We start from the raw sequence: 25,346 nt of genomic DNA on the forward strand, positions 1-25,346 counted from the left end.
TGGTACGTGATCTTGAACTTTATATCATAATCTTGAAATTCCATGATCATAATAACGATGCTGGTAATTATAGCAATCGATTAATATTGAATTGATGATTGAATGGCGGAACATTTCAGGTAAAGTTCCGGAAAGTCAAAGCATGGATGGAGTTTTGCCTTCTGGAAACGATTATTACAGTAAAATTCTTATTGAAAAAAACAATTGCTAAAATTATTTGTACAAATGTAAGCACGTGCTTACAATGCTAAAATGCAGCTACGCCACTGTAGTCTGACCGGTGAAGGTGGCTTATGTCTATTCGCCGGCGGTTGATTTCCTTAGACAAATGGGCCACTGAGGACCTTACGCTTACACGTCAATGAACGTAAGAATACACATCTGACATAATAAGAAATGTATGTATTAATGGAAGCTCATATTGCAATTCAAAATATTTCATCAACCTGGGGTAAATCTAGTATTGGATTTCTTTTAGCTTTTTAGTAAATATGTTTACCTGTTGTACCCGATGTAAATATCAAACAATTTGTACATTTACTGTTGACACTCGACCTCTTGTCACGTGGTATTCTTTGATCAACTGCTGTTTTAAGATCATCTGATAAGCTCTTAAACCTAGACGGTATACTGCTGTTTTGAGCTTCTAATGTGTATAATGCTATATCTTGTAAGTCGTTGGCGATATCGTCTATAGCCTGGTATAAATCTATGCCTAAAACGATAGAAAAACAAATATAATGTATCATTATTTCGGATTGTTGAGAAAAATTTAAACTGTTAATTTTCCGACAGTCTGTTGCTGCTTCCAATTTGGAATACATCTACGTTATATTAGTGTAAGATAGTTATACAGTAAAATAAACAAATGTCAGGTATGCTTGTAATAAATTAAAACATTATATAAACTAAATATGTACAATGTATTGCTATACAGTTATGAGCACTTATGGACCTACATCCTGTCGATGGTTATACTTGGTCATTGCACAAGGTCATGCTTTTCTCAAATTGTTTATGACGTATTTACCCTTAATGCGTTGGAGATATACTAATTGATTTTAAGTCTGGAAAACCATGGTTTATCTATTATTTGAAATTGGCTTTGAACTAGCTTTCACTAACTACGAGTATTTCTAGATCAGTAAGTACGTTTTGATTTTTTCTTTTTGTTAGGGTGTTCTTTTGCTTCGTACCGATTCTGGTAAGTGAAGCCTTTCCAACTGATTTTTATAGTTGGTAATTATGTTGTGCTGTTACTCCTCGCTTATGTTGCGGGAGGGGGTGAGGGGGGATTAGGGAAGTGATGGGATTGAGAGCTCACCAACGTATTAACCCCGTCACATTCTGTATGTGTCTGTCCCAAGACAAGAGCCAATAGCCTGTAATTCAATAGTTTTTGTTGGTTGTAACAACGTCAACATGCTGTTTGCCATATTTGTTTTTCGTTTATATTTGTTTTAGCATTAATCAGACCGTTGATTTTCACCTTTGAGTTGTTTCACATTTTGTTAGTTATTTGGGATGTATAACGTCCTATAAAAAAACCTTATGTTCTAAGTCGGATAGATTTTTCACATTTTGTCATACAAAGGTCACTTAGCTTACTATACGGTTTGCTCATTGTTGACGGTCGTACGGTGACATATAATGGTTGTTTACATCCTCGTTGGAAGATACTAGTACTTTGGTCGCTGACAGACAGTTGCCTCATTGGCAATCATACCGGAACCCACACCTCCTTTTCTTTATACTGTACAATTTCTTTTTCAGTGGCTTCGTTTATCTCATTTATCGAGTAAAACATTTCAGTGATACATTAATTTAGTAATGGATGGTTGTACATTTTTCAGCGACGACATGTTTTTCGCTTTGCAATTTGGAATTATAATAGTATAATAGCTTTAAGCAAATATTTACTCGTCAAATTTAACCTATGCTGAAGGCCAAGATTTATGCGTCAAATTTAACTTGTATATATTAAATAATAGAAAGTATCAACTTTACCACTATTCATAAAGATGGCCTTTGCGCCACTTATTGTTAAGCTGTGGAGTAATGTCTTCTTCCTTTGATGAAAATTGACGAAAGCAACTTCAACTCCAATTTTCTCAAAACCTAAAAGTATTTCAACTAGGATAAATTGTCTAAAGAAAATAAATTGTCTAAAGAAATATGTGAATCAAAGTTATATTGTTTCAAAGTAAATTCAACATGAATGTATCATCAAATTGGTGACTAAATTTACTTCTATTGTCTAGAATGACTTATGCGATGATTTTATTGTCTAAAATACACAAAAACATTAATCAAGTGGACTGTCTTTATTTCACGTCCATGATAACCTTTTGTTGTTTTACTGATCGAGATAAATAACTACAGCCTCTCAAGAGCCTGTGTCGCTCACCTGATTCTATTTTGGTTTTGGAAATCATGTAAAAATAGATTAAATTCATAACAGATACCCTAATAATGAGTGAGGCCAAATTTGGTTTAATATTGGTCCTGTAATTTAATAAAAAATCCTGGTGGCCATCTTGAACAGTAAATCTGCAACAAAGTAGCAACACTTAATCAGCACCTCATAAGAAACATTTATGCCATGTTTTGGTTTCATTCCATTCAGTGCACCTCTAGAAGAAGCATTTGTATGTATTTCCCATAGGGTCTTATGTTAAAGGAAGTCCCCCCATTGGCGGCCATCATGGATGAAGGATCAGCTTCAAAGTAACAAAACTTAGTCAGCACCTCATAAGGAACATTCATGCGATGTTTCGTTTCAATCCATTCAGTATGTGGTTCTCTAAAAGAAGACATTTGTATGTATTGTCCATAGGGTCCTTTGTTTAACATTGTCCCCATCTGGCAGCCATCATGGATGAAGGATCAAAGTAACAACACTTGATCAGCACCTCAGAAGGAACATGCATGCCATGGTTGGTTTCATTCCATTCAATGGTTCTCTAAAAGAAAACATTTGTACGTATTTCACATAGGGTCCTATGTTAAACTAAGACCTCCGCTGGCGGCCATCTTAGATTATGGATCGGCTTCATAGTAACAACACTTGGTCAGCACCTCATAAGGAACATTCATGCCATGTTTGGTTTCATTGCATTCAGTGGTTCTCTAAAAGAAGACATTTGTATGTATTTCCCATAGGGTCCTATGTTAAACTAAGTCCCTGCTGGCTGCCATCTTGGTTGATGGATCAGCTTCAAAGTAACAACACTTAGTCAGCACCTCATAAGGAACATTCTTGCCATGTTTGGTTTCATTCCATTCAGTGGTTCTCTAAAAAAGACATTTGTATATATTTCTCAAGGGGTCCCATGTTAAACTAAGTCCCCCGCTGGCGGCCATCTTGGATTATGGATCGGCTTCAAAGTAACAACACTCGGTCAGCACCTCATAAGAAACATTCATGCCATGTTTGGTTTCATTGCATTCAGTGGTTCTCTAAAAGAAGACATTTGTATGTATTTCCCATAGGGTCCTATGTTAAACTAAGTCCCCCGCTGGCGGCCATCTTGGATGATGGATCCGCTACAAAGTAACAACACTTGGTCAGCACCTCATAAGGAACATTCATGCCATGTTTTGTTTTATTCCATTCAGTGGTTCTCTAGAAGAAGTTCAAAATGTAAAAAGTTAACGCCGACGACGGACGACGACGGACGACGCCGGACGACAAGTGATGAGAAAAGCTTCGGGCCAGGTGAGCTAAAAAGTGTATATTTGAGTTCCCACAGAACTAATTAAACACTCAGGAACCTATAACTGGCCGTTCCGACCTGGTACGTGATTGTCCCTGATTAATTCCTTCACGATTAATGTTGCCCATTGGGGGATTTTGTGTTGACGAAAGATCTTTGGTGGTCTCTGTCTAAGACTCGTGGGATATATAGATATAAGAAGATGTGGTATGAGTGCCAATGAGACAACTCTCCATCCAAGTCAAAATTTATAAAAGTAAACCATTATGGTCAAAGTACGGTCTTCAACACGGAGCATAGGCTCACACCGAACATCAAGCTATAAAGGGCCCCAAAAATTACTAGTGTAAAACCATTCAAACGGGAAAACCAACGGTCTAATCTATATAAAAAACGAGAAACACTTATGAACCACATCAACAAACGACAACTACTGAACATCAGATTCCTGACTTAGGACAGGTGCAAACAATTGCAGCGGGTTTAAACGTTTTAATGGTACCAAACCTTCACCCTTTTTCCGAAACAATAGTGTAACATCACAACATAGAAAGACACACTATAAAGTATCAACTGAAATAGCTCAACTTAATCAAAGGACATATTAACACCAGTGAACATACACTGAACAAATAAATTTGACCTATGATACAATGTAAATACAAAATAAATAAACTAAGGGAAGAATAATAAAAGTAACATGTTATACAGCTATGAAATGTTAAACAATTTAAGAAAAACAATATGCTCGAACAAAAGTATCAGCCATTTGCAATAACTATAAACACAGGTAAATGAAAATAATTTTGTTGTTAGGTATACGTGTACAGTTCAAATAGAGAAAGGAAATATTTTTACAAAATAAATAATTTTGATGTTCATAGTACGAAGTGAAAATTTATAGTAATACCAAACACTTAGCAAAGCTGGTATATAGACCAGATATAACCCTGAATAACATTAGATAACAAAAAAAGCATTACAATTAGTATCAACAGGTCAAATAAACAAGAAAGTACGATTTGAGAGTACTCGCAGTTACTGACAGCTAGTTAAAAGCCAAAAACAATTAATAATAAAAAATCATGCATCAGAGACTAAAATCAACTAAAACAAATCCCAGGGATTTAGTATTTTAACGTCATGGACAGTCAAAGAAGACATGACTTATGCAATGCCAAAAATAAATGTATCGACAGGCAGTAGGATAGTTAGGAGTTTAACCTCTTTATAGATCAAAATGAACGTGGGTGTACCTTTATACATCCCGTTTGAAAAGAATACAAATTTAGTTATGTTTTAATTTGCTGATGACAAAATCGATATGTGTGCCAATGTAAACTATATTCAAAGATCTAATTATAACATTGGTAAGGTAACCTTTACTAATAAGTTTGTTTAAAGGTTCGATGAGTTTACACGGATCACATAGTGATTTCCGCGCTTTAAGAACAATATTACCGTAAAATTTAGGATGTGAAATACCGTTTTTAATCAGTTTTCTACAGGTACATATAGAGCTTATTGCTTGAGAATGACATGCAATAAATAGACAAAGTTCTATTATCAAAGACCACGTGTTGACATATACAAATCTAATTTATTTTGATCCGTTGCTGTCTAATTGATCAGTCAACATCCCATTTTTGTCGAGCCTGCGACTCCTGTCACAGAAAGCGAGACATAGGGATAGTAATCCGGCGGCGGTGGCGATAGTAATGTGTATACATGTCCAACTGGCAGGTGTCATCTGACCTTGACCTCATTTTCATGGTTTGGTGGTTAAAGTTACGTTTTTTTTTGTTTTGGTCTGTTTTTCTAATACTGTATGCACAAGGTCAACTATATTTGGTGTATGGAAATATTTTACGATGTACATGTCAGTCTGGCAGATTTATTTGACCTTGGCCTAATTTTCACGGTACATTGCTCATTATTAAGTTTTTGTGTTTTGGTCTGTTTTTATTAAACGATAGGCAATTATAGGTCAGCTATATTTGGTGTATGGAATGATTGAAAGGTGTACATTTGTATATGTCTGCCTGGCAGGTATCATCTGACCTTGACCTCATATTCATGGTTCAGTGGTTAAAATTAAGTTTTTGTATTTTGGTCTGTTTTTCTAAAACTGTAAAAATAAGTCAACTATATTTGGTGTATGGAAATGTTTTACGATGTACATGTTAGTCTGGCAGGTTTTATTGACCTTGACTCCTTTTTCACGGTTGATTGCTCAATGTTTAGTGTTTGTGTTTTGGTCTGTTTTTATTAAACGATGAGCAAACCCCTACGGTGACCTATAGTTGTTAATTTCTGTGTCATTTGGTCTCTTGCGGAGAGTTGTCTCATTGGCAATCATACCACATCTTCTTATTTTATATGTCTGTTTGGCAGGTATCATCTGACATTGACCCCATTTTCATGGTTCATTGGTCAATGTTAAGTTTTCCTGGTTAAGTTTGATTCTTGTATACTATAAGCAAATGGTCAACTATATTCGGTGTATGGAATGATTTTAAGGTGTACATGTATTTCTTGCTTGATTTATCTGACCTTGACCTCATTTTCTCGAATCATATTAAGTTTATGTGATACTGGTAGTAAAACTTGATATTTAACACTATCAACATAAAATCAATGATCAGTAAAGCAGGCGATACATTTCAGCGTGTGCACTCTTGTTATCAATAAATAACCAGATGTCCTAAGCATTGGTTTTGATTTAATTATCAATTGTATAGGATATATCTTTAGGTAAGATATATACTTTGAAAACATTTTTTTTTTCTTCTTCGGAAAATGCCTGTACAATATCACGAATATGACTTGTTTTTCAGTCGGTTCCATTGGTTGATAAAATGTATGGTCAAACGTTTAGTAGTGATCATGTTTTATGGATTTTCCCTTTTTGATTTTGCCTTGAAGTTAGGAGTTTTTGTTAATACGTTGTTATTACTTTATCTCAACTTACCAAACCAGGCCCAAACAAATGCAGGTTCATTGTACATCAGTATGGCTACAGTATCACCTTGTTTTATACCTAACCCACATGCTACATTGGCCAATTTATTTGCCATTTTATCCACTTCCATGAAACTGTACGACACGTCTTTATAGATGATCATTGGCTTCGTAGTAAACTTATCGGCTGTTTTCTCAAAGATGTCTATTGGCAGTATATTTTTTTTCTTGCATGTCTCTATTTCCTTTCCAAATCCAATTAGAAATTTGAGAAATCTGATATCACTAGGTAACCATGGTAATTTTAATTTCACTAGCAGATATAAGCCACCTATGGCACCAGCTATTGTTGCTAATATCATATACATTCTATAAAAATGAAATGATATTTAATAAATAACAGTGATGGGCATGGCTTTAATAAACAGGTAACCAAGGAACGGCTCATTTAAGAAATGGTCAATACATCGTACAGTAATATTTAAAAAATAATCATGAATAGAATAAGTCATGCTATGATTTCCGTGAGCACAAAGCACGTTTCTGGAATAACTTTCCTTAGGTACGGTCGAGATAAAAAAAAAAACAACATTGGAAAATCAAAAAAATAATAATACAATGTAACAAAATAACATAGCTATTTAACAGCTCTGTACTCATTTCACAAAAAAATCTAACGACTAAATTGATCGTAAGTCTTGAAACATTCAGAACTTTAAGCAGCAAAAATTGTAAATGTCAGTGTTTTGGGACGAAAGGTATTTGGGCCGAAATGTTGAAATTGTTGTTTGAGTGGTTTCTTTCCACACTCTTATTATTATCCAAAAGGAACGAACATGTGAACGAATGTTTTTGATGTTTCAACTAAATAAATAACGATCAGCATCTTGGTCAGAGGAACAAGGTAATTATTTATATGTATGTTTAACGTGCAAATGTTCCTGACCATGAAATAAATGGTATTTTCTAGATTAATGGTGGTTATAACGGCTCATTAAATGCAAACATGTAAACGTCCCATTCACTCCTGATATTTCGTTTTTATTAGTGTTTATTGTAATGTACATTTAATATATTATTTTTAGACTATCTAGGCAAGTTATGTGTAATTTTACCTTTTTTAAGTTCCGTTTTATGAAACTTTTAATTGTATTGAACCCCTGTTTAAAAAGTGGATTATCTCCCTTTACCCGCACATTTTATGGTCAGAGTTATCTTTCTTTAACTATCGTAAATTGTAAAATTATGTGTTTGAAAGGGTTAAATGATTTTTGTGAACAATTTTAAGATTTTAAGGTTTTAAGATGAAAACACTTAGTTAATTCATGATTTAATATTCAAATAAGCTTGAATATTTTTATCGAACACACATGGAAGGATTATGATTATTATATGGAAATATTTGATATTTGTGTATAATTTTATGATTTCAACCATGATTTGTTGATACTTTGAACTTATCGATCAATGACGATTGCTTTATTGAATTTATACGGAAACGAACACAAAACATACATGTTATTAACGAACAACAGGTTATTGGTGATCAGGTTTATTAGCACCGCTATACATGTACTGTATTTTTAAACGATATAACTTACCTGCCTTGTTATGTATATAATTACTAAATCCAAATAGTATGAAATTTTTTCTTATGATTGTTATATTTGTATTTTGTAGTTCTTACGGTTTGATGTGAACGAAGTAACGAAATAAACTACAGTCTGAGAATTTTATTAAGACCAAGACCAGCTACAGTAAGAACTTGCCTTTAGTCATGGATCCTGGTGAAAAAGTCAAAGAAATAACTGATATTGATTCCCAAAAGGATGATACAATTGCTGATGATAACAAGCAAGATGAAACACCCAATGTTTTTAGTGATCTTCGACGATCAACAAGAGAAGTGAAATACACTGACAATGTCTGAGTACCGACAGGAAGAATTCAACAAAAGGAAACAGAAACTGATGACCATTTTCGACAAATGGAAGGATAATGTCAGAAAATTTAGAAATCGTCTTAAAAAGGAATGCCAAGAATCTGTTCTTGTGGATATTATTGATTCAGTGAAACATTTAGAATCATCTGTGGTAGAACACTTTGAAGATTTGCGCACGTTGGGAACTATAACACCAGACATAGCAAGGAAAGTTGATGCATGCGTTGCAATAAGTGCAGACCTATTGAAAATTGACAATGAACGATTATGTGAAATTCAAGAGTTTGATTTGCCTCGTGAAAAGGACCGCCTTAGAAAGTTAAGAGACAATGATTATGCAAAATCTATATTTAGTGAATCTGCTTTAACAGAAAAGAGTAAAATTTCACAAAAGATGGTTGATGCTTCAGTGGAACTGGCCGCCAAAACAGCTGAATACAGAATGGTACAAGAAGAGGAAGTGCAACGAGCAAAACTCATCGAACTTGAACATGAACAAAAAATTCAAATGCAAGCTCAACAAAGTGAGCTGAAGAGGATAGCTGCTCGTAAAGAGCTTGAGATAGCCAACGCTCGGCTTGGTGCTTATAGTCGGATGACTGAATTAATACAAGGAAAAAATGAAGAACCGGGAGCATCAAACATTTTGCAAACTAGAGTTTCCGAATCAAACGTGTTGCCAACTCGCATTCCAGAAACAAGCATCTTGCCTACTACAGTTATGGAAACATACTTAACATCCACACATCAAAATCCAATCCTTTACAATACTAATAACGACGTGCCAAATATACAGAATCACATTAATCATTTGCATGAAACACATACAGAAACAAATGTTACTACAGACACTAACAATAAGTCAGTGAATCTTAATCGTTTGCCAGTGCCAGAGCCAAACATATTTAATGGTGATCCTTTACAGTATATGGAATGGAAAACATCATTCGAAATGCTCATTGATCGTAAAGGTGTTCCTACAACAGAGAAGATCTTTTATTTAAAAAAATATGTTGATGGAGCCGCTAGAAAGGCGTTAGAGGGATACTTTTATAATAATAGTCAGACTGATTATGACAATGCAAGAAAGGTTCTGGAGGAAAGGTATGGAAAACCTTTTATAATGCAGAAGGCCTTCCGAGACAAATTAGCATCCTGGCCTAGAATAGCACCTAAGGATCATATAGCCCTTAGAGACTTTGCTGACTTTCTGCAAGGGTGTAGATATGCGATACCTCATGTTCCAAGTTTAAGTATTTTGAATGACTGTACTGAAAACCAAAAACTTCTTAACAAACTTCCAGACTGGGCATCTGTGATATGGAATCGAGAAGTAACTCAAAGCCTTGATATAAGTGCTACATATCCCTCCTTTGACAAATTCGTGAATTTTGTCGTCAAGGAGGCAAAGGTTGCCTGCAATCCAATATCATCACTTTATGCCTTGAATGACAATGAACGTAAAGTTTCAAGAGACCCAAGAACAAACACCAAAGTGAAAGTTTTAGCTACATCAGCCTCAAATGACACCAGGCCTTATAACGGCACATCTGCGAATAAAACATTAGTTTGTGAATACTGCAAGAAGGTTGGACATTATATCTTTAAATGTGAAAAGTTCCTGTCTATTTCTATAGCAAATAAACAATTATATGAGCGTGAAAACAATTTGTGCTATGGATGCTTACGTAAAGGCCACTTGAACAAAGACTGTAATAGAACAACGTAGAGTGAAAACCAGCAAGCTCTTAAAGGGTTAGTCAGAATAACGGCCAGAGTACATCCATGATCGTTCCCGTGTGGGTGTCTCACAAAGATAAGCCCTCTAGAGAGATTCTTACATATGCATTACTGGACACTCAGAGCGATACAGCCGCATCACTGCATATACCGTTTGAACCTATCAGACTTAGTTTATCAACAATGACCTCTCAGCATACTATTATAGAAAGCTCAAAAGTATGCGGTCTACAAGTTCGAGGATTCAAATCGTCTGAAAGTGAGAAGGTGACAATAAATAATGCTTACACCAGGGACTTTATCCCTGCCGACCGTTCGAATATTCCGGAATCGTCAACAACGTTATCGTCAACGAACCACCTTTATCCGCTTGACCCAATTCTTGAAAATGGACTTTTACGTGTTGGAGGTCGTTTGAGAAAGGCTGATCTTCCTTCTCAATGTATTCATCCGATAATTCTTCCAAAGGATAGCTATATCACACAATTGATTCTAGCACATGTTCATCAGAATACCCAGCATCAAGGAAGAGGGATAACTTTGAATAAGCTAAGATCACATGGTTACTGGATTGTCATAGGAAGCAAAGTTGTTGCGAAATTCATTCGTCAGTGTGTTGTTTGTAGAAAGCTTAGACGCCTTACCGAAACTCAAAGAATGGCAGACTTGCCTGAAGATTGTGTTGTGCCTTCGCCACCCTTTATGTATTGTGGTATGGATTGCTTTGGTCCTTTTATGGTTAAACAAGGACGCAAGGAATTCAAACGATATGGACTTTTACTCACGTTCATGTGCTCGCGTGCAATTCATATCGAAATGCTTGACCTTATGTCAACTGATGATTTCATAAATGCTCTATGTTGCTTCATAGCAACCCGTGGAACGGTTAGACAGATCCGCTCAGATTAAGGGTTAAATTTCATTGGTGCTAAGAACGAATTTGACCGGAGACATAATTGACCAAAATAGCATCATTTCTTGTGGAAAGACAATGTGACTTTGTAATGAATGCTCCGTGTTCAAGCCACACTGGTGGAGTATGGGAAAGACAAATTCGAACAGTGCGAAATATTCTCAACTCAATATTGATGTTGTGTCTAGGAAGATTAGATGATTTGTCTTTGCGAACTATCCTTTATGAGGCGATGTCGATTGTAAATTGTCGTCCTCTAACCGTTAGTGAAATAGAAGATCCAAAGGCACCTGAGCCTCTTACTCCAAATCATATTCACACGTCTAAATCAGATATACCATACCCACCGCCAGGTGATTTCGTGAAGGAAGACTTGTATCTTAGGAAACGATGGAGACGTGTTCAGTATCTTTTAGAACAATTCTGGGCAAGATGGAAGAAGGAATACATAGCCTAAATTTCTCTTAGACAAAAGTGGCATAATGCTCGCCGTAATATGCAAATAGGCGATATTGCTCTCGTTAATGATATTGACCTTTCTTGCAATCAGTGGACATTGGCTAAAGTTGTTGAGGTGAACACAGACGATGATGGACTTGTCAGAAGAGTAAAACTGAAAATTGGAAGAAAAGACTCTGCGTCATCTTCTGTTCTTGAACGAAGTGTGCATAAATAAGTCTTGCTTGTAGAACATGTTGAAAATTAATCTGAGCTTATTTGCCCAAGATTTTATGTACCATGTCATTTTTAAAAAGACTTCCTTTGCTAAGAGTATTGGTTAATGAGAGTAGTATTTTTGCATTTTTTTTCATACATGTATTTTATTCAAAACACTTCATTTTGTGTAAACAAGAGTGCACACGCTGAAATGTCTCGCCTTCTTTACTAATCATTGATATAATGTTGATAGTCCTAAATATAAAGCTTTATTACAACTGTCACATAAACTTAACATTAACCAAGTAAACTAAACATTGACCAATGAACCATGAAAATGAGGTCAAGGTCAGATGAACCATGCTAGGCAGGCATGTGCAGCTAACAATTTTTCCATACAACAAATATAGTTGACCTATTGCTTATAGTTTAAGAAAAACAGACCAAAACACAAAAACTTAACACTGAGCAATGAACCTTGAAAATGAGGTCAAGGTCAAATAAAACCTGCGTGACTGACATATAGATCATAAAATATTTCCATACACCAAATATAGTTGAACTATTGCATATAGTATGAGAAAAAAAAGACCAAAACTCAAAAGCTTAACTTTGACAACTGAACCATGAAAATGAGGTCAAGGTCAGATGACACCTGCCAGCTAGACATGTACACCTTACAATCATTCCATACACCAAATATAGTAGATCTATTGCATACAGTATAAGAAAAACAGACCAAAACACAAAAACTTAACTATAAACACTGAACCATGAAAATGAGGACAAGGTCAGATGACACCTGCCAGTTGGCATGTACACCTTACAGTCCTTCCATACACCGAATATACTAGACCTATTGCTTATAGTATCTGAGATATGGACTTGACCACCAAAACTTAACCTTGTTCACTGTTCCATGAAATGAGGTCGAGGTCAAGTGCAATCTGTCTGACGGGCATGAGGACCTTCCAAGGTACGCACATACTAAATATAGTTATCCTATTACTTATAATAAGAGAGAATTTAACATTACAAAAAAAACTTCGTAACATGAGGCATCCATATACAAAGTATGATGCATCCAGATCTTCCACCTTCTAAAATATAAAGCTTTTAAGAAGTTAGCTAACGCCGCCGCCGGATCACTATCCCTATGTCGAGCTTTCTGCGACAAAAGTCCCAGGCTCGACAAAAATCAATTTTGATTTTTGGGGGAGTGTAAATGTCAGTGTTTTGGGACGAAAGGTATTTGGGCCGAAATGTTGTTATTGTTGTTTGAGTGGTTTATTTCCCCACTCTTATTATTATCCAAAAGGAACGAACATGTGAACGAATGTTTTTGATGTTTCAACTAAATAAATAACGATTAGCATCTTGGTCAGACGTCCCATTCACTCCTGATATTTCATTTTTATTAGTGTTTATTATAATATACATTTCATATATTATTTTTAGACTATCTAGGCAAGTTATGTGTAATTTTACCTTTTTTAAGTTCCGTTTTATGAAACTTTTGATTGTATTGAACCCCTGTTTAAAAAGTGGATTATCTCCCTTTACCCGCACATTTTATGGTCAGAGTTATCTTTCTTTAACTATCGTAAATTGTAAAATTATGTGCTTGAAAGGGTTAAATGATTTTTGTGAACAATTTTAAGATTTTAAGGTTTTAAGATGAAAACACTTAGTTAATTCATGATTTAGTATTCAAATAAGCTTGAATATTTTTATCGAACACACATGGAAGGTTTATGATTATTATAAGGAAATACTTGATATTTGTGTATAAATTTATGATTTCAACCATGATTTGTTGATACTTTGAACTTATCGATCAATGACGATTGCTTTATTGGACTTATACGGAAACGAACACAAAACATACATGTTATTAACGAACAACAGGTTATTTATTAGTGATCAGGTTTATTAGCACCGCATAACATGTACTGTATTTGTAAACGATATAACTTACCTGCCTTGTTATGTATATAATTACTAAATCCAAATAGTATGGAATTTTTTCTTATGATTGTTATATTTGTTTTTTGTAGTTCTTACGGTTTGATGTGAACGAAGTAACGAAATAAACTACATTCAAATCAGTCTGAGAATTTTATTAAGACCAAGAATAGCTACAACAATGAACAGTCATGTATGCACTACAAATAAGCCAAAGAGACCGACTCCTTAATAAGGAGTTACATGTATGGTCCTTTAAAGACGAATTTTGACGAATTTTCGTGTTTTTGCCACTTATCCCAAGAACTAAGGAAAGAATAGATAAAAACTATAAACAGCAAAAATGATCAGCAATACAGGATATACAAAAATCCGTATAGAAGTTATTGCCCTTAAAACATATTTTTGACTAATACTTATCATTTTGCAAATACCTTGAAAACTATAGTTACTGTAGATAGGTGGAAATTGTAGACAGCAAAATGATCAGCTATTCAAGATCTACAAAAATGCCAATATGACTGAAACAATCAGATGACTCCTTAAGGAGTTATTGCACTTTAATGACGATTTTTTTGCGATTCAGGCTCTCAGGATCCTGTTGTTTCTCTATAGGAAAATGTTATCACCAATTTTGTTTTGGTTTTGTTATTTTGACCAAACTCAAGCTTGGAAACATTTCAAAGTATTGGTTCGCGTACTCCTTTTAATTCGTGAGTTACCATCTACGTTAAAATTGTATACTTTAGCAGGTAGTACAGTAGCATTGCAAATATCATGGGTTTAATACACTTGATTATTCTTGCTAAGTACATCTAATCAGAAAACTTTTAGATAAAAACAAGTATCCAAGGTCACTGAATTGTTGTTGAAGGGCAGCAAGTCGTATGGTTTCAAATAAAATGCATGAATAAAATTGAGAATGGAAATGGGGAATATGTCAGAGAGACAACAACCCGACCAAAGAGCAGACAACAGCCGAAGGCCACCAATGGGTCTTCAACGCAGCGAGAAAATCCCGCACCCGGAGGTGGTCCTGAATGCCAATTTAACAGCATTCCAATTATCAAAGATATATAATAATTATAATAAATAAGACGATGTGGTATGATAATTGCCAATGAGACAACTCTCCACCAGAGACCAAATGACATAGAAGTTAACAAGTATAGGTCACCGTACGGCCTTCAACAATGAGCAAAGACAAATGTAAAACAATTCAAACGAGAATATAAGTACGTTTCCATAAACATAGGTAAACTATAATCAGTATACCTAAAATTAAACTGTGAACATGTATATATTTCATTCACTGAAACGTCACTGAGGGGAAAGACCCTATACGGGAAACTGAAATCTAGGGAGCATACTAATAACTTACACTGGTTTGCTGACAGTATTTCTTTATAAAATACAACAAAGAACTACTGTATGACTGGAGGGTGTTATACAATTTGAGGTCCGATTTTGATGAAATTTTTTGTGTTAAACTCAGAAATGTGTAGAGTTTTTTATGGTTATTATGACATCTTTTTAGGACATGCCATTACTGAGAAATCATTATTTGTATACACATATTGAAATTAGACATCTTTTTAGGACATGCCATTACTGAGAAATCATTATTTGTATACACATATTGAAATTAAGTGTCATTTTTCCCATATAGCCTTATGATTTTTTTATGCCGAAACTCATATTTGTCTTTAAACTGTGATTTTTCCAAAAATATGAATGAAAAACATATTTCATAAATATTGCAAGAAACTGCAGACATTTCTATATTTACTGTAAAGAAAAAAAGTCATTCAATTTGGACAAGTAATATCTTCAGTAGAAATTTTATGAAAAATGTGTTTTTATATGAAATAATAGGTGAATTTCCGATAGGTGAAACACATTTGACCTGAAACTGTATAAGGCAACGGATTTAACAAGTATTTAAATATAAGGCGACGGATTTTTTTTATCAACCAAAGGATGCAATGCGAATGGGTCAAGTCTCTCATTACAAATACATCCTATGTTATCATATACTTATATAAAGTAAAGTTGCGTCGCTTGCTAAGTATTCTCTACTTTGTCACATCCGTTTTATACGATTCAAAATATTTAAAATGATTGAGGATTTACTCAAACTTACGCCAGTGAATTTTTTAAAATGTCAGATTTTCATATATCATGAAATCAAAAATCTCCTCTTCAAATTAAAACATGGTGAACACATTATCATCTTTGACATGTATAAACCTCAAAATATAAGTAATTATATCATCTCTTCACATTCCACAGATACTGTACTACATTTAGTCAATTGATACGAGATTTGAATTCCTACTCTTACTACGACACTTATCAGCAGGATGTATATTTACTACGAAATAACGCCCAGTGGCAAATATATAACTGCATATTCAGGACGTAAAATTGTTAATGTGATATGAATATAAACCCTGCTTTCTACTAGACGGACTCACGTTGAGCCAAATTTTTAACGTGCTAGTTAGTTCACAAGGTATTAGTCCATAGGAAAACATGTCACCCTACCCGGACACATTATTCTGACACGTCTTTGCTCTAACTTCTTGAGGTTCATCATAATCTTTAGGCTACTATGACCGTATTTACCTGTTTACACCACAATTTTTACTGTACAGACACACCTGTGCACCAGGAAAAGTTTTAAGGCATGGCAGAAACTAGATAATTAGATTTTAAATGCATTTTATGTTTCAGAAAGTTATAAACTTTTCTGGATTTTGCTATTCATTTTTTTCATTCCTGCAGAAGGTACCAAAATAAACTTAAGTTGGGAAAGAGTTTTGAGAAACTCCCCTCATATAATAAATGTTGCGAGGACAATAGGCATCTGCAAACAATAGCCGAATAGGTCATTTAAACTGTGTAACTGAGTGGACCGTGTCAAATGAAACTCATGTGTTTGTTATGGAACGCCTCAGCTGTCTTATGTGGAACTCTGATATTACTTTATGTTGTTTTATTATTACTTGATGATAGTTTGTCTTTACTTAATATGGTTTTGACATTACGTAATGATGTTTTGATATAACTCAATATGGAATAGTCATTACTTAATGATATTTCGATATTACATGATATGGTTTCGTATTGACTTGATATAGTTTTGTCATTACTCAATATGGTTTTGTCATTACTCGATGTGGTTTCACCATTATTTAATGTGGTTGTGTCATTAGTCAATGTGGTTTTAACATTACTTGATGTGAATGTGACTTAACGTTAATATATGTAGTTGTTTCATTACATGATGTGGTTTTGTTATTTTGTAATGATGATTTGCCTATTCTTTATATGGTTTTAACATTACGTAATGATGTTTCAAAATTTGACGATTTTACACTACATGATATGTTTGTTTCATTATTTGATGTGGTCCTGTCATTCTTTGATGTGGTTATCCCATTACTTGATGAGGTAAAACCACGTGACCAATTTGGAAAAAAACCTGTTCTATTTTTAGATAGATTTCTATGTTGTATGTGCCTTGGATGAGTGTTTCCATCCATCGAATTAGAGTTCAAATTAAAGTTAGGGTTACTGTTTGAGTAGAACTTTGAGTTAGTCTCCGATTCCGAATTCAAGTCATTTTTAGAATTAAAGTTTTAGTTAGCATTGAGTTTCGAGTTGGACTTCAAGTTTGAGTCACATTTAAAGGTAGAGTTCTAGTTACACCATTAAATTTGAGTCACTTTTTGTGTTTGAGTAAGATTCGAATTTAAGTCTCATTTAGATTAATTAAGATTTTGAGTTGAAATTCGTGCTATCTTATATGAGTTCGTAATTAAATTTTCTATCGCGGAACAAGGACGTTTGCTCGGGATTCCGATAAGAGGGCTCCGGGGTATGCGTACAATTAAAAGATAAACAATGTTACAGTATACAAAACGCAACATAGAAGTTGAAATAAAGTTAGATGTGGTGTGATTGACACATTTATACAACGACAACAATTGAACTTCGTGCTCCTGACTTGGGGCAGGTACATAAAGAAAGTGCACGTGGCGGAGTTTAACATGTATGTGAGCGCTAAATCATAACCTTACATCGGACTGTTACACTTGTGTAACAGCACAACACGAGAACAAATGTAAACTAGACAAAGTGATGCCCCGCACTCAACTCATTTAACCGCTTATACCCCAAAAATGACAAAAAAAAGTTCAATTATCTCCCAAAAGAGCAAAAGATAATAAAAATAAAAGCCCTGACCACATGCACACCTTCAATATATGTACAAACAGCCAGCAGAGCGAAAACTTCCTAGCATTCAAACTGTAGGAGAGTTATCTGGAAACGCTCTTCTTATGCAAGTAAATTTCCCAAAAAATTACAAAGTTCAACTATCTCCCAAAAGAGCAAATATTAATAAACATTAAACCCTGACCACATGCACACCTTCAATATATGTACAAACAGAGAGTAAAGAGAAAACTTCCTAGGATTCAAACTGAAGGAGGAGTTATGCGGAATAACTATATACCCATCATGGGACGGACAGACGGACGGACGGACGGACAGGGGTAAAACAATATGTCCCCCCAAACTTTCAGTTGCGGTGGCATACAAAACAGTTTCATTTGGCTGACTCAATAGATCGATATGACTGGGTAATATAAATCCATCGGGGTGATCTCGGATGCTCCTGGCCAGAAAGGCACCCGTCGTGCTATTCGAGAAAGTACAAACCCAGTGATTTGGTTTTATTTGGTAGTTCACATTCAAGAAAAAGATGACGGTATTATGGTTACGACCACTGGAACATGTCCGTCGTCACATGTGAAACAGATATTCCAAAAAGTTTATTTTTCAATTAGTGCGAGGTAGATCAGGGAATTCAATTGATTACAAATAAAAGGATGATATTTGTATATTAAGTTCAAATGATCATTTACGCTAAAAAAAATTCGGAGAATTCTTATTTTATAGTATTGATGCTTTGTCGCTAAGTCCGAGCCCCCTGCCCCCGTTTCCCTGTAACTTTAGTGTGAGTTGATTTGAAGTGCTTCATTTGTTAACATTAAAGTTCAAGTCGTTTGATTTGTGTCGAGCCTGCGACATCAATGTAGCGGCAGTGAGACCCAACAAACCGATATTTCGTCGTCGATAGTGGCGTCGGCGTCTCCATCTCCATTTTTTTTTATTTTTATTGAGTTTAACCTTTCATTATACATGTTACTAAACATGTATGCAGTTATAATTTTGTACTTTTAGAATATCATACTGTATTTGTTTACCTCAACTATTGTATCTGTATTTATATTGTATGTTTTTCTGACTGTAAACTTGTAACTAGTTTTTAGAGAATAAAGTATCTATCCATCTATCTATTTATCTATAGATCGTTAGGTTTCTAGTTTTTTACATTTTTCATTTCAGGACCTTTTATAGCTTACTATAGGGTATGGGGTTTGCTTATTGTTGAAAACCATACAGTTTTGTTTTAGTTAAATAAAACCGAATTAAACTGTTTTGACATGATAAATTTGTAAACCTCCATGAAGTGTTTTAAAACTTGTATAGGAGTATAGGAGTTATTCCTCAATTTCAGGTAAAAGCATCTACAGAAGAATTTTTTTTTAACCGATAAATGTATAGGTAAATATACAGCCGATCAACATGACGCTTTTACACTTACAGCAGCAATATCAGGCGAGACATAGGGTTCCGTGGAATATTTTACAAATTTATTACAAAAATGCTGCTTCCGTTTGATAACTTATGATAAAAACAACAAGACAAAGTGGTTTGGGGATATCCCAATTATGTAAGAAATACTGTAAACTATTTAATACTTTTTTTTCTTATTATTGTCTGTCGGTTACCTTTTTCATGCTAAATAACTCTGAACAACCACTCGAACTTTAATTTGAACTTTAACTCAATGGATAGCGATACCCATCCAAAGCACATTAAACAAATGATATATTGAAATCTGTTTAAAAATAGAACATATTTTTTTCCGAATCGGTCACGTGGTTTTACCTCATCAAGTAATGGGATAACCACATCAAAGAATGACAGGACCACATCAAATAATGAAACGAACACATCATGTAGTGTAAAATCGTCAAATTTTGAAATATCATTACGTAATGTTAAAACCACATAAAGAATAGGCAAATCATCACTACGAAATAACAAAACCACATCATGTAAGGAAACAACTACATAACGTTAAGTCACATTCACATCAAGTAATGTTAAAACCACACTGACTAATGACACAACCACATTAAATAATGGTGAAACCACATCGAGTAATGACAAAACCATATTGAGTAATGACAAAACTATATCAAGTCAATACGAAACCATATCGTGTAATATCGAAATATCATTAAATAATGACTATTCCATATTGAGTTATATCAAAACATCATTACGTAATGTCAAAACCATATTAAGTAAAGACAAAATATCATCAAGTAATAATAAAACAACATAAAGTAATATCAGAGTTCCACATAAGACAGCTGTGGCGTTCCATAGTTTGTTTATTTTGCTATTTTCTGCAGACTGGAAAAAAATGCACATCAAAATCCAGGTAAGTTTTTAATTTTCTGAAACAAAGACTACATATAACGTTTACTCTAGGTCCTGCCATGACTTAAAACTTTCCTAGATGCATCAGTGTGTCTGTACTCATAGTAGATTTGGTGGTGTAAACTCGGCCTTATTTTTCAATTCCTTTTGATGAACCTTAAACATACTATCTTTTAATCTCGCCATGGTTGTAAACACCTCGGTCGTTTTTAAATGTCATTTAAGTCAATGATACTTTGGCATTTATATCACATCAATAACAAAAGAGGAACTTAAGGTTCATCTATACACTTTAACAAAAAGGCTGTGTTTACACCATGAAATTTTCTCTGAGTACAGACAAAACTGTAATTTTTGAAGTTTTTAAGCCTGGCAGCACCTAGATAAATAAATGTTACATCCAATTTATGTTCTAAAAAGTAAAAATACTTTATGGATTTTGATGAACATTTTCTTTCCTTGCCAAATAAGATGGTGAAATAAACAAACACCTGAGTTTTCTCTGATACAGTCCACTCATTTACACTATTTAAATCACCTTTGTTGTGAGTAGATTTCTATTGTCCCTCTATTGTCCATTTCAATCAATATGATACAATACAATCATTACCTGAGGGGGACCATCTCAAAGATTTTACATGACTTGGGTAAGTAATAGTTATACACTGAGGGATATGTGTGTCTGTATAAGAAACCCCGACGGCCGGAGGGGTTTCTTATCCAGACACGCTGTATCCCGAAGTGTATAACTAACTTACACCCGATGCTAAACCCTATATTTGTTTACATTGAATATTAAATGAAAAAGAACGGATAGCATTTTTATTGAAAATATCAAACCATGATTTATAAGAAAAAAAGAATTTTTCTTTAGATGAAACCCCACTAGTAACCTTACTTTGACAAGTGAGTAGATTTTACAAATGTCAAAGTTGCCGTTTCGCATATTCCCGTTAAATCCATGTGCTAAAATGGATCAGCAGGTCAAGGTTGATCGTATCTTGCATTCTTATTACAAAAATAAAATACATCATGCTCTTTGTATGCAGTTGTCAATATGGACGGGTATAAGGCGGACGACCTTTTGAGTCAGGCGTTTGAATTGGTAGAAGAGACTAAAGATGAAGGCAATATTTATAACCCAAAGTACTTACAAGTATCAGTTTAATTAAAGTAATCATAAATGTATTTTATATGTCACGGATGGATTTATCAAAAAAAAAAAGCCCCCCCCCCCCCACTCTTCTCAACATTAAACAAACATTCATATTCGAACATACTGAGGGATAGGTGTGTCTGAATTAGAAACCCGACGACCGGACACGCTTAACATACAAAAATACAGATTGCATATTTAGATACCCCCCTTTTTGGGGGCCATCCAACGGTGAGGGGGGTTCAGGGGGATCTAAGCCCCCATTTTTGTACGATCAATGCTTTATAATAAAGACATATGACTGGACTCCCCTTTTATTCTGGGTTGACACCCCCTTTTAAAAATGGCTGGATCCGCCCCTGGGTGCTATCATTAATTAGTCTTCAACAATCCAAACAATTAATATTTATTTTATGATTAAGACTTAGTCAAAATGAAAACTATATGTTTTTAATGTATAATTCAAATAAAAGTTCTTTACATGTATGTTCTTTAAGACATTGCCTTATGGGATTAAAATTGTAGCTTCAAGCAAAGGAGTATTTAAATGATTTTTTTTATTCAAAACAATATTTTTTTTCGCTACGGGAATTTCCTGAAATATGTTTTTTTAATATTTTAATACTTTAATATGTCTTGAAACAACTTGTAGTGAACACTATTAGTAATCTCTTATGTTCATGCTATTAAAAAAATCAATTTCTATTTTTTGAATAACAAAGGACTGTGTTTTCGGGATGAAGAAGCAGGGGTTTCCAGAAACCCCGCTCGTCACACCCTGTGGTCAAAATCAATTGTTATTCGTAACAAAAGATCTATTCAATTTAGTGTTAGATACAATACAAAGGTAACAAAGAAACAGGCCGGTAACAACCGTTGCCGGATAGTTTTTCTGCACGAGTAGTCAGGTCAAGGTCCGAGGCGATAGCCGAGGACCTTGACCTGACTACAAGTGCAGACAAACTATACGGCAGGTTGTTTCCGGCCTGTTTTTTGTTACCTTTGTTTTGTATCTGACTTGTACGACGTTTCAAGAAGGAAGAAGTACATTTTGCATTTAGAAGAGGTAGCAAAACTAAAGATATTAGAAACTTAAATGGCCATATACCAGTTAATGTAAGTTACAGTTTAAACTAAATTTTTTTTCTCACTTCCCTTCAGCCGAGAGTTTTTTCTCAAAAAAATCAAGAATCTAATAACTTTATAAAAAGAACCATTTCAAGTTAAAGGTGAATGTTATACACATTTGAGACTTTTTGAAATACAACTTCGCAAGTAAGTAATGTATAAAAAAGATTTCAGAGGTAAGCAAGCTACCATTTGATTTTATTGGGGGGGGGGGGGGGGGGGGGGGAGGTTAAAATAAATTTAAGATAAACAGGCTTCATCCTTTTTTTGTTGAAAAAATGCAGGATGTGCCATGTCCATGTCTTGTTATTATATATATATATATAGGCATATGTTTTGGATTAAAAAAAAAATGTTCATGCTTATAGATTTTTATATGTCTCTGATAGTGTTGATCAGGATTAAACACGTGTCACTATATGATCCAATCAGAGCTTACCGTCCAAAATTGATGACATAAGTTGAATTATTTTCTTTACGATTTGCTGCATATTTGAACATGTATTACACGGACACTTTTTATTTATAGGATCAATCGTGCATTGGTGAGTTGATAGGGATTTTATCTTTTGATTAGATTTGATTTTTATATATATATTTCCTGTCTTTTTATTGAAATATAAACGTTGGTACCAGCATTTCTTTCAGCATTGTCCAGAATACTATTCATGTCCATATATTGAAAAAAAATTACATTTACGGACCGACTATTTAGCTTCAAAAGGGGGTGTGTTCTTTTCTGAGTAAGAAAATTATTTAGTTTTTCAACGCTATCGCCCAAATATATTTTTTTTCGAAATCAGCACTTTTATATACGGTATTCGGAAAATCAGGAGCCAGAACATTATTTTCAGTGTCATCTGCTTGACCATTATATATTTTTTCTCAGAAAATTGGGGATCAAAATGTGTTTTTTTAGGAAAAGTCCATAACCGGCCTTTTGAAGTTAAATGGTCAACCCCTTAGTGTACTAATATGAATAGTTACTGGAATTGTTTGAAAAAAAATATAGTTATTGGTGCTAACGTAAATATTTTTAATTAAAAAGACAGGAAATATGTCGGTGAAACAAAAAGTTCAAATCTGATTGAAATTTAAAGTGCCCATGAACTCACTGATCATGCACGAGTGATTCTATTCATAAAAAGTGTCCGTGTAACAACTAAAAAGTGTCCGTGTATCATCTAAAAAGTGTCCGTGTAACACCCGTTAATGTACTGTTTTTCTATAGCTCTGCTGTGGGCAAAGTCGTACAACACTTGTTTCAGAAATAGAAACTATGAAGTATAACAATAGAACTGGGGTGTAATTTATTTTTAAACCACCTGTGGAAAGGAAAGAAAATGTGTAGCAAAAACCACACAGGTTTTTATCTTTTTAAAACACAAAATGAATACAACTTGTATATATCGAGGTGCTGCCAGGATTTAAAACTATTAAAATTACACAGTTTTGTCTGCATTCAGAGAAAGTTTCATGGTGTAAACATAGCCATTTTTGATGAAGTGTATAGATGAACCTTAAATTTCATAGATTTAGTGTCTTAATAAATTTGTAACTTTTTTTTAATAAATTATCACATTATTATTCTTGTTCTGTGCGCGGTACAAACGCACTTACCTGTTTATAACTTCGATCGAATTGTATTCACTTGTGTCAACTCAAACATCCGGTCGGTATATAATATTATGACCAATTTGTAGCAACTAGGTCGTGACAAGAAAGTATAAAATCTCAACAAATCATGACCTCCAAATAATATAAGTTCATATTACGTACATGGTGTTGTCGCTACATGTACAAGGCCGTGTCCACACCAAACGCTGCGTACTGTGAATAGATATAAGAAGATGTGGTACATGTATGAGTGCCAATGAGACAACTCTCCATCCAAGTCAAAATTTATAAAAGTAAGCCATTATAGGTCAAGTGTAAACCTGTTTACGATTAGACACTGGTTTCACATTAATTTTTTTCTCATCTAAACATCGGTTTTAATTACCTGTATATTAAAATTGTTCACACCAGTAAACAACATGTACACGTAATTTACATGTACATTACATAGAATTAAATTACAAATTTCTCTTTATATATGTTGTGTACAAGTTGTAATGTTGTACAAATTATAATTTGTACAGATTTTTTGTACAAGTTATCAGTGTTTTATGAACCGCTAAACACAAATGACTGATGCAAGCACACAGTCTTTTGTTTCGCATATTTCTGTCATATTTCCACAACTACATGATACAGTCTAATACTGAGCATTGATACAAAAATATTATAAGAACACAAAAAGAATTTTTATGGATATGATTTTGGTATAAGGAGAAAAATAAAATTAGAATTTAAACCATTCAGGTGTGCTCATTTCCAGTTTGAGGACAAAGAGAATAGCACTAAATGTTAGGTTGAAGAATATAAATTTGAATTTAAGACATTAAACTGATACATTTTAGAAGATAAACTTTTATCACCTGGTGCAAGAAGGTATGTGTCAAAAAACTTATAACTTGTACAAAAACCCTGTACAAATTATAATTTGTACAAACTTACATCTTGTACACAACATATATATAA

General features: G+C 34.1%; 1 protein-coding gene across 4 annotated transcripts in view; it reads right to left on the reverse strand.

Annotated features, from left to right (window-relative positions):
* The window catches only part of LOC127714307 (long-chain fatty acid transport protein 2-like), a 44,261-nt gene extending 19,483 nt beyond the window's left edge, over positions 1 to 24,778 (reverse strand). Inside the window, exons 1-5 of one of the 4 annotated variants that reach the window (XM_052220370.1) lie at positions 24,543 to 24,778; positions 14,329 to 14,395; positions 6,688 to 7,046; positions 2,008 to 2,118; positions 500 to 715 (exon numbers count right to left, since the gene is read on the reverse strand). In XM_052220370.1, coding sequence (XP_052076330.1) covers positions 500 to 715; positions 2,008 to 2,118; positions 6,688 to 7,045 — 685 coding nt within the window. In that variant the 5' untranslated portion in view covers position 7,046; positions 14,329 to 14,395; positions 24,543 to 24,778. The other 3 variants (XM_052220371.1, XM_052220368.1, XM_052220367.1) reach the window with 3 other exon arrangements.
* Positions 24,779 to 25,346: the final 568 nt, after the last annotated feature.

Source organism: Mytilus californianus, unplaced genomic scaffold, assembly GCF_021869535.1.
Source record: "Mytilus californianus isolate M0D057914Y unplaced genomic scaffold, xbMytCali1.0.p SCAF_9, whole genome shotgun sequence".
NCBI classification, from domain to species: domain Eukaryota; kingdom Metazoa; phylum Mollusca; class Bivalvia; order Mytilida; family Mytilidae; genus Mytilus; species Mytilus californianus.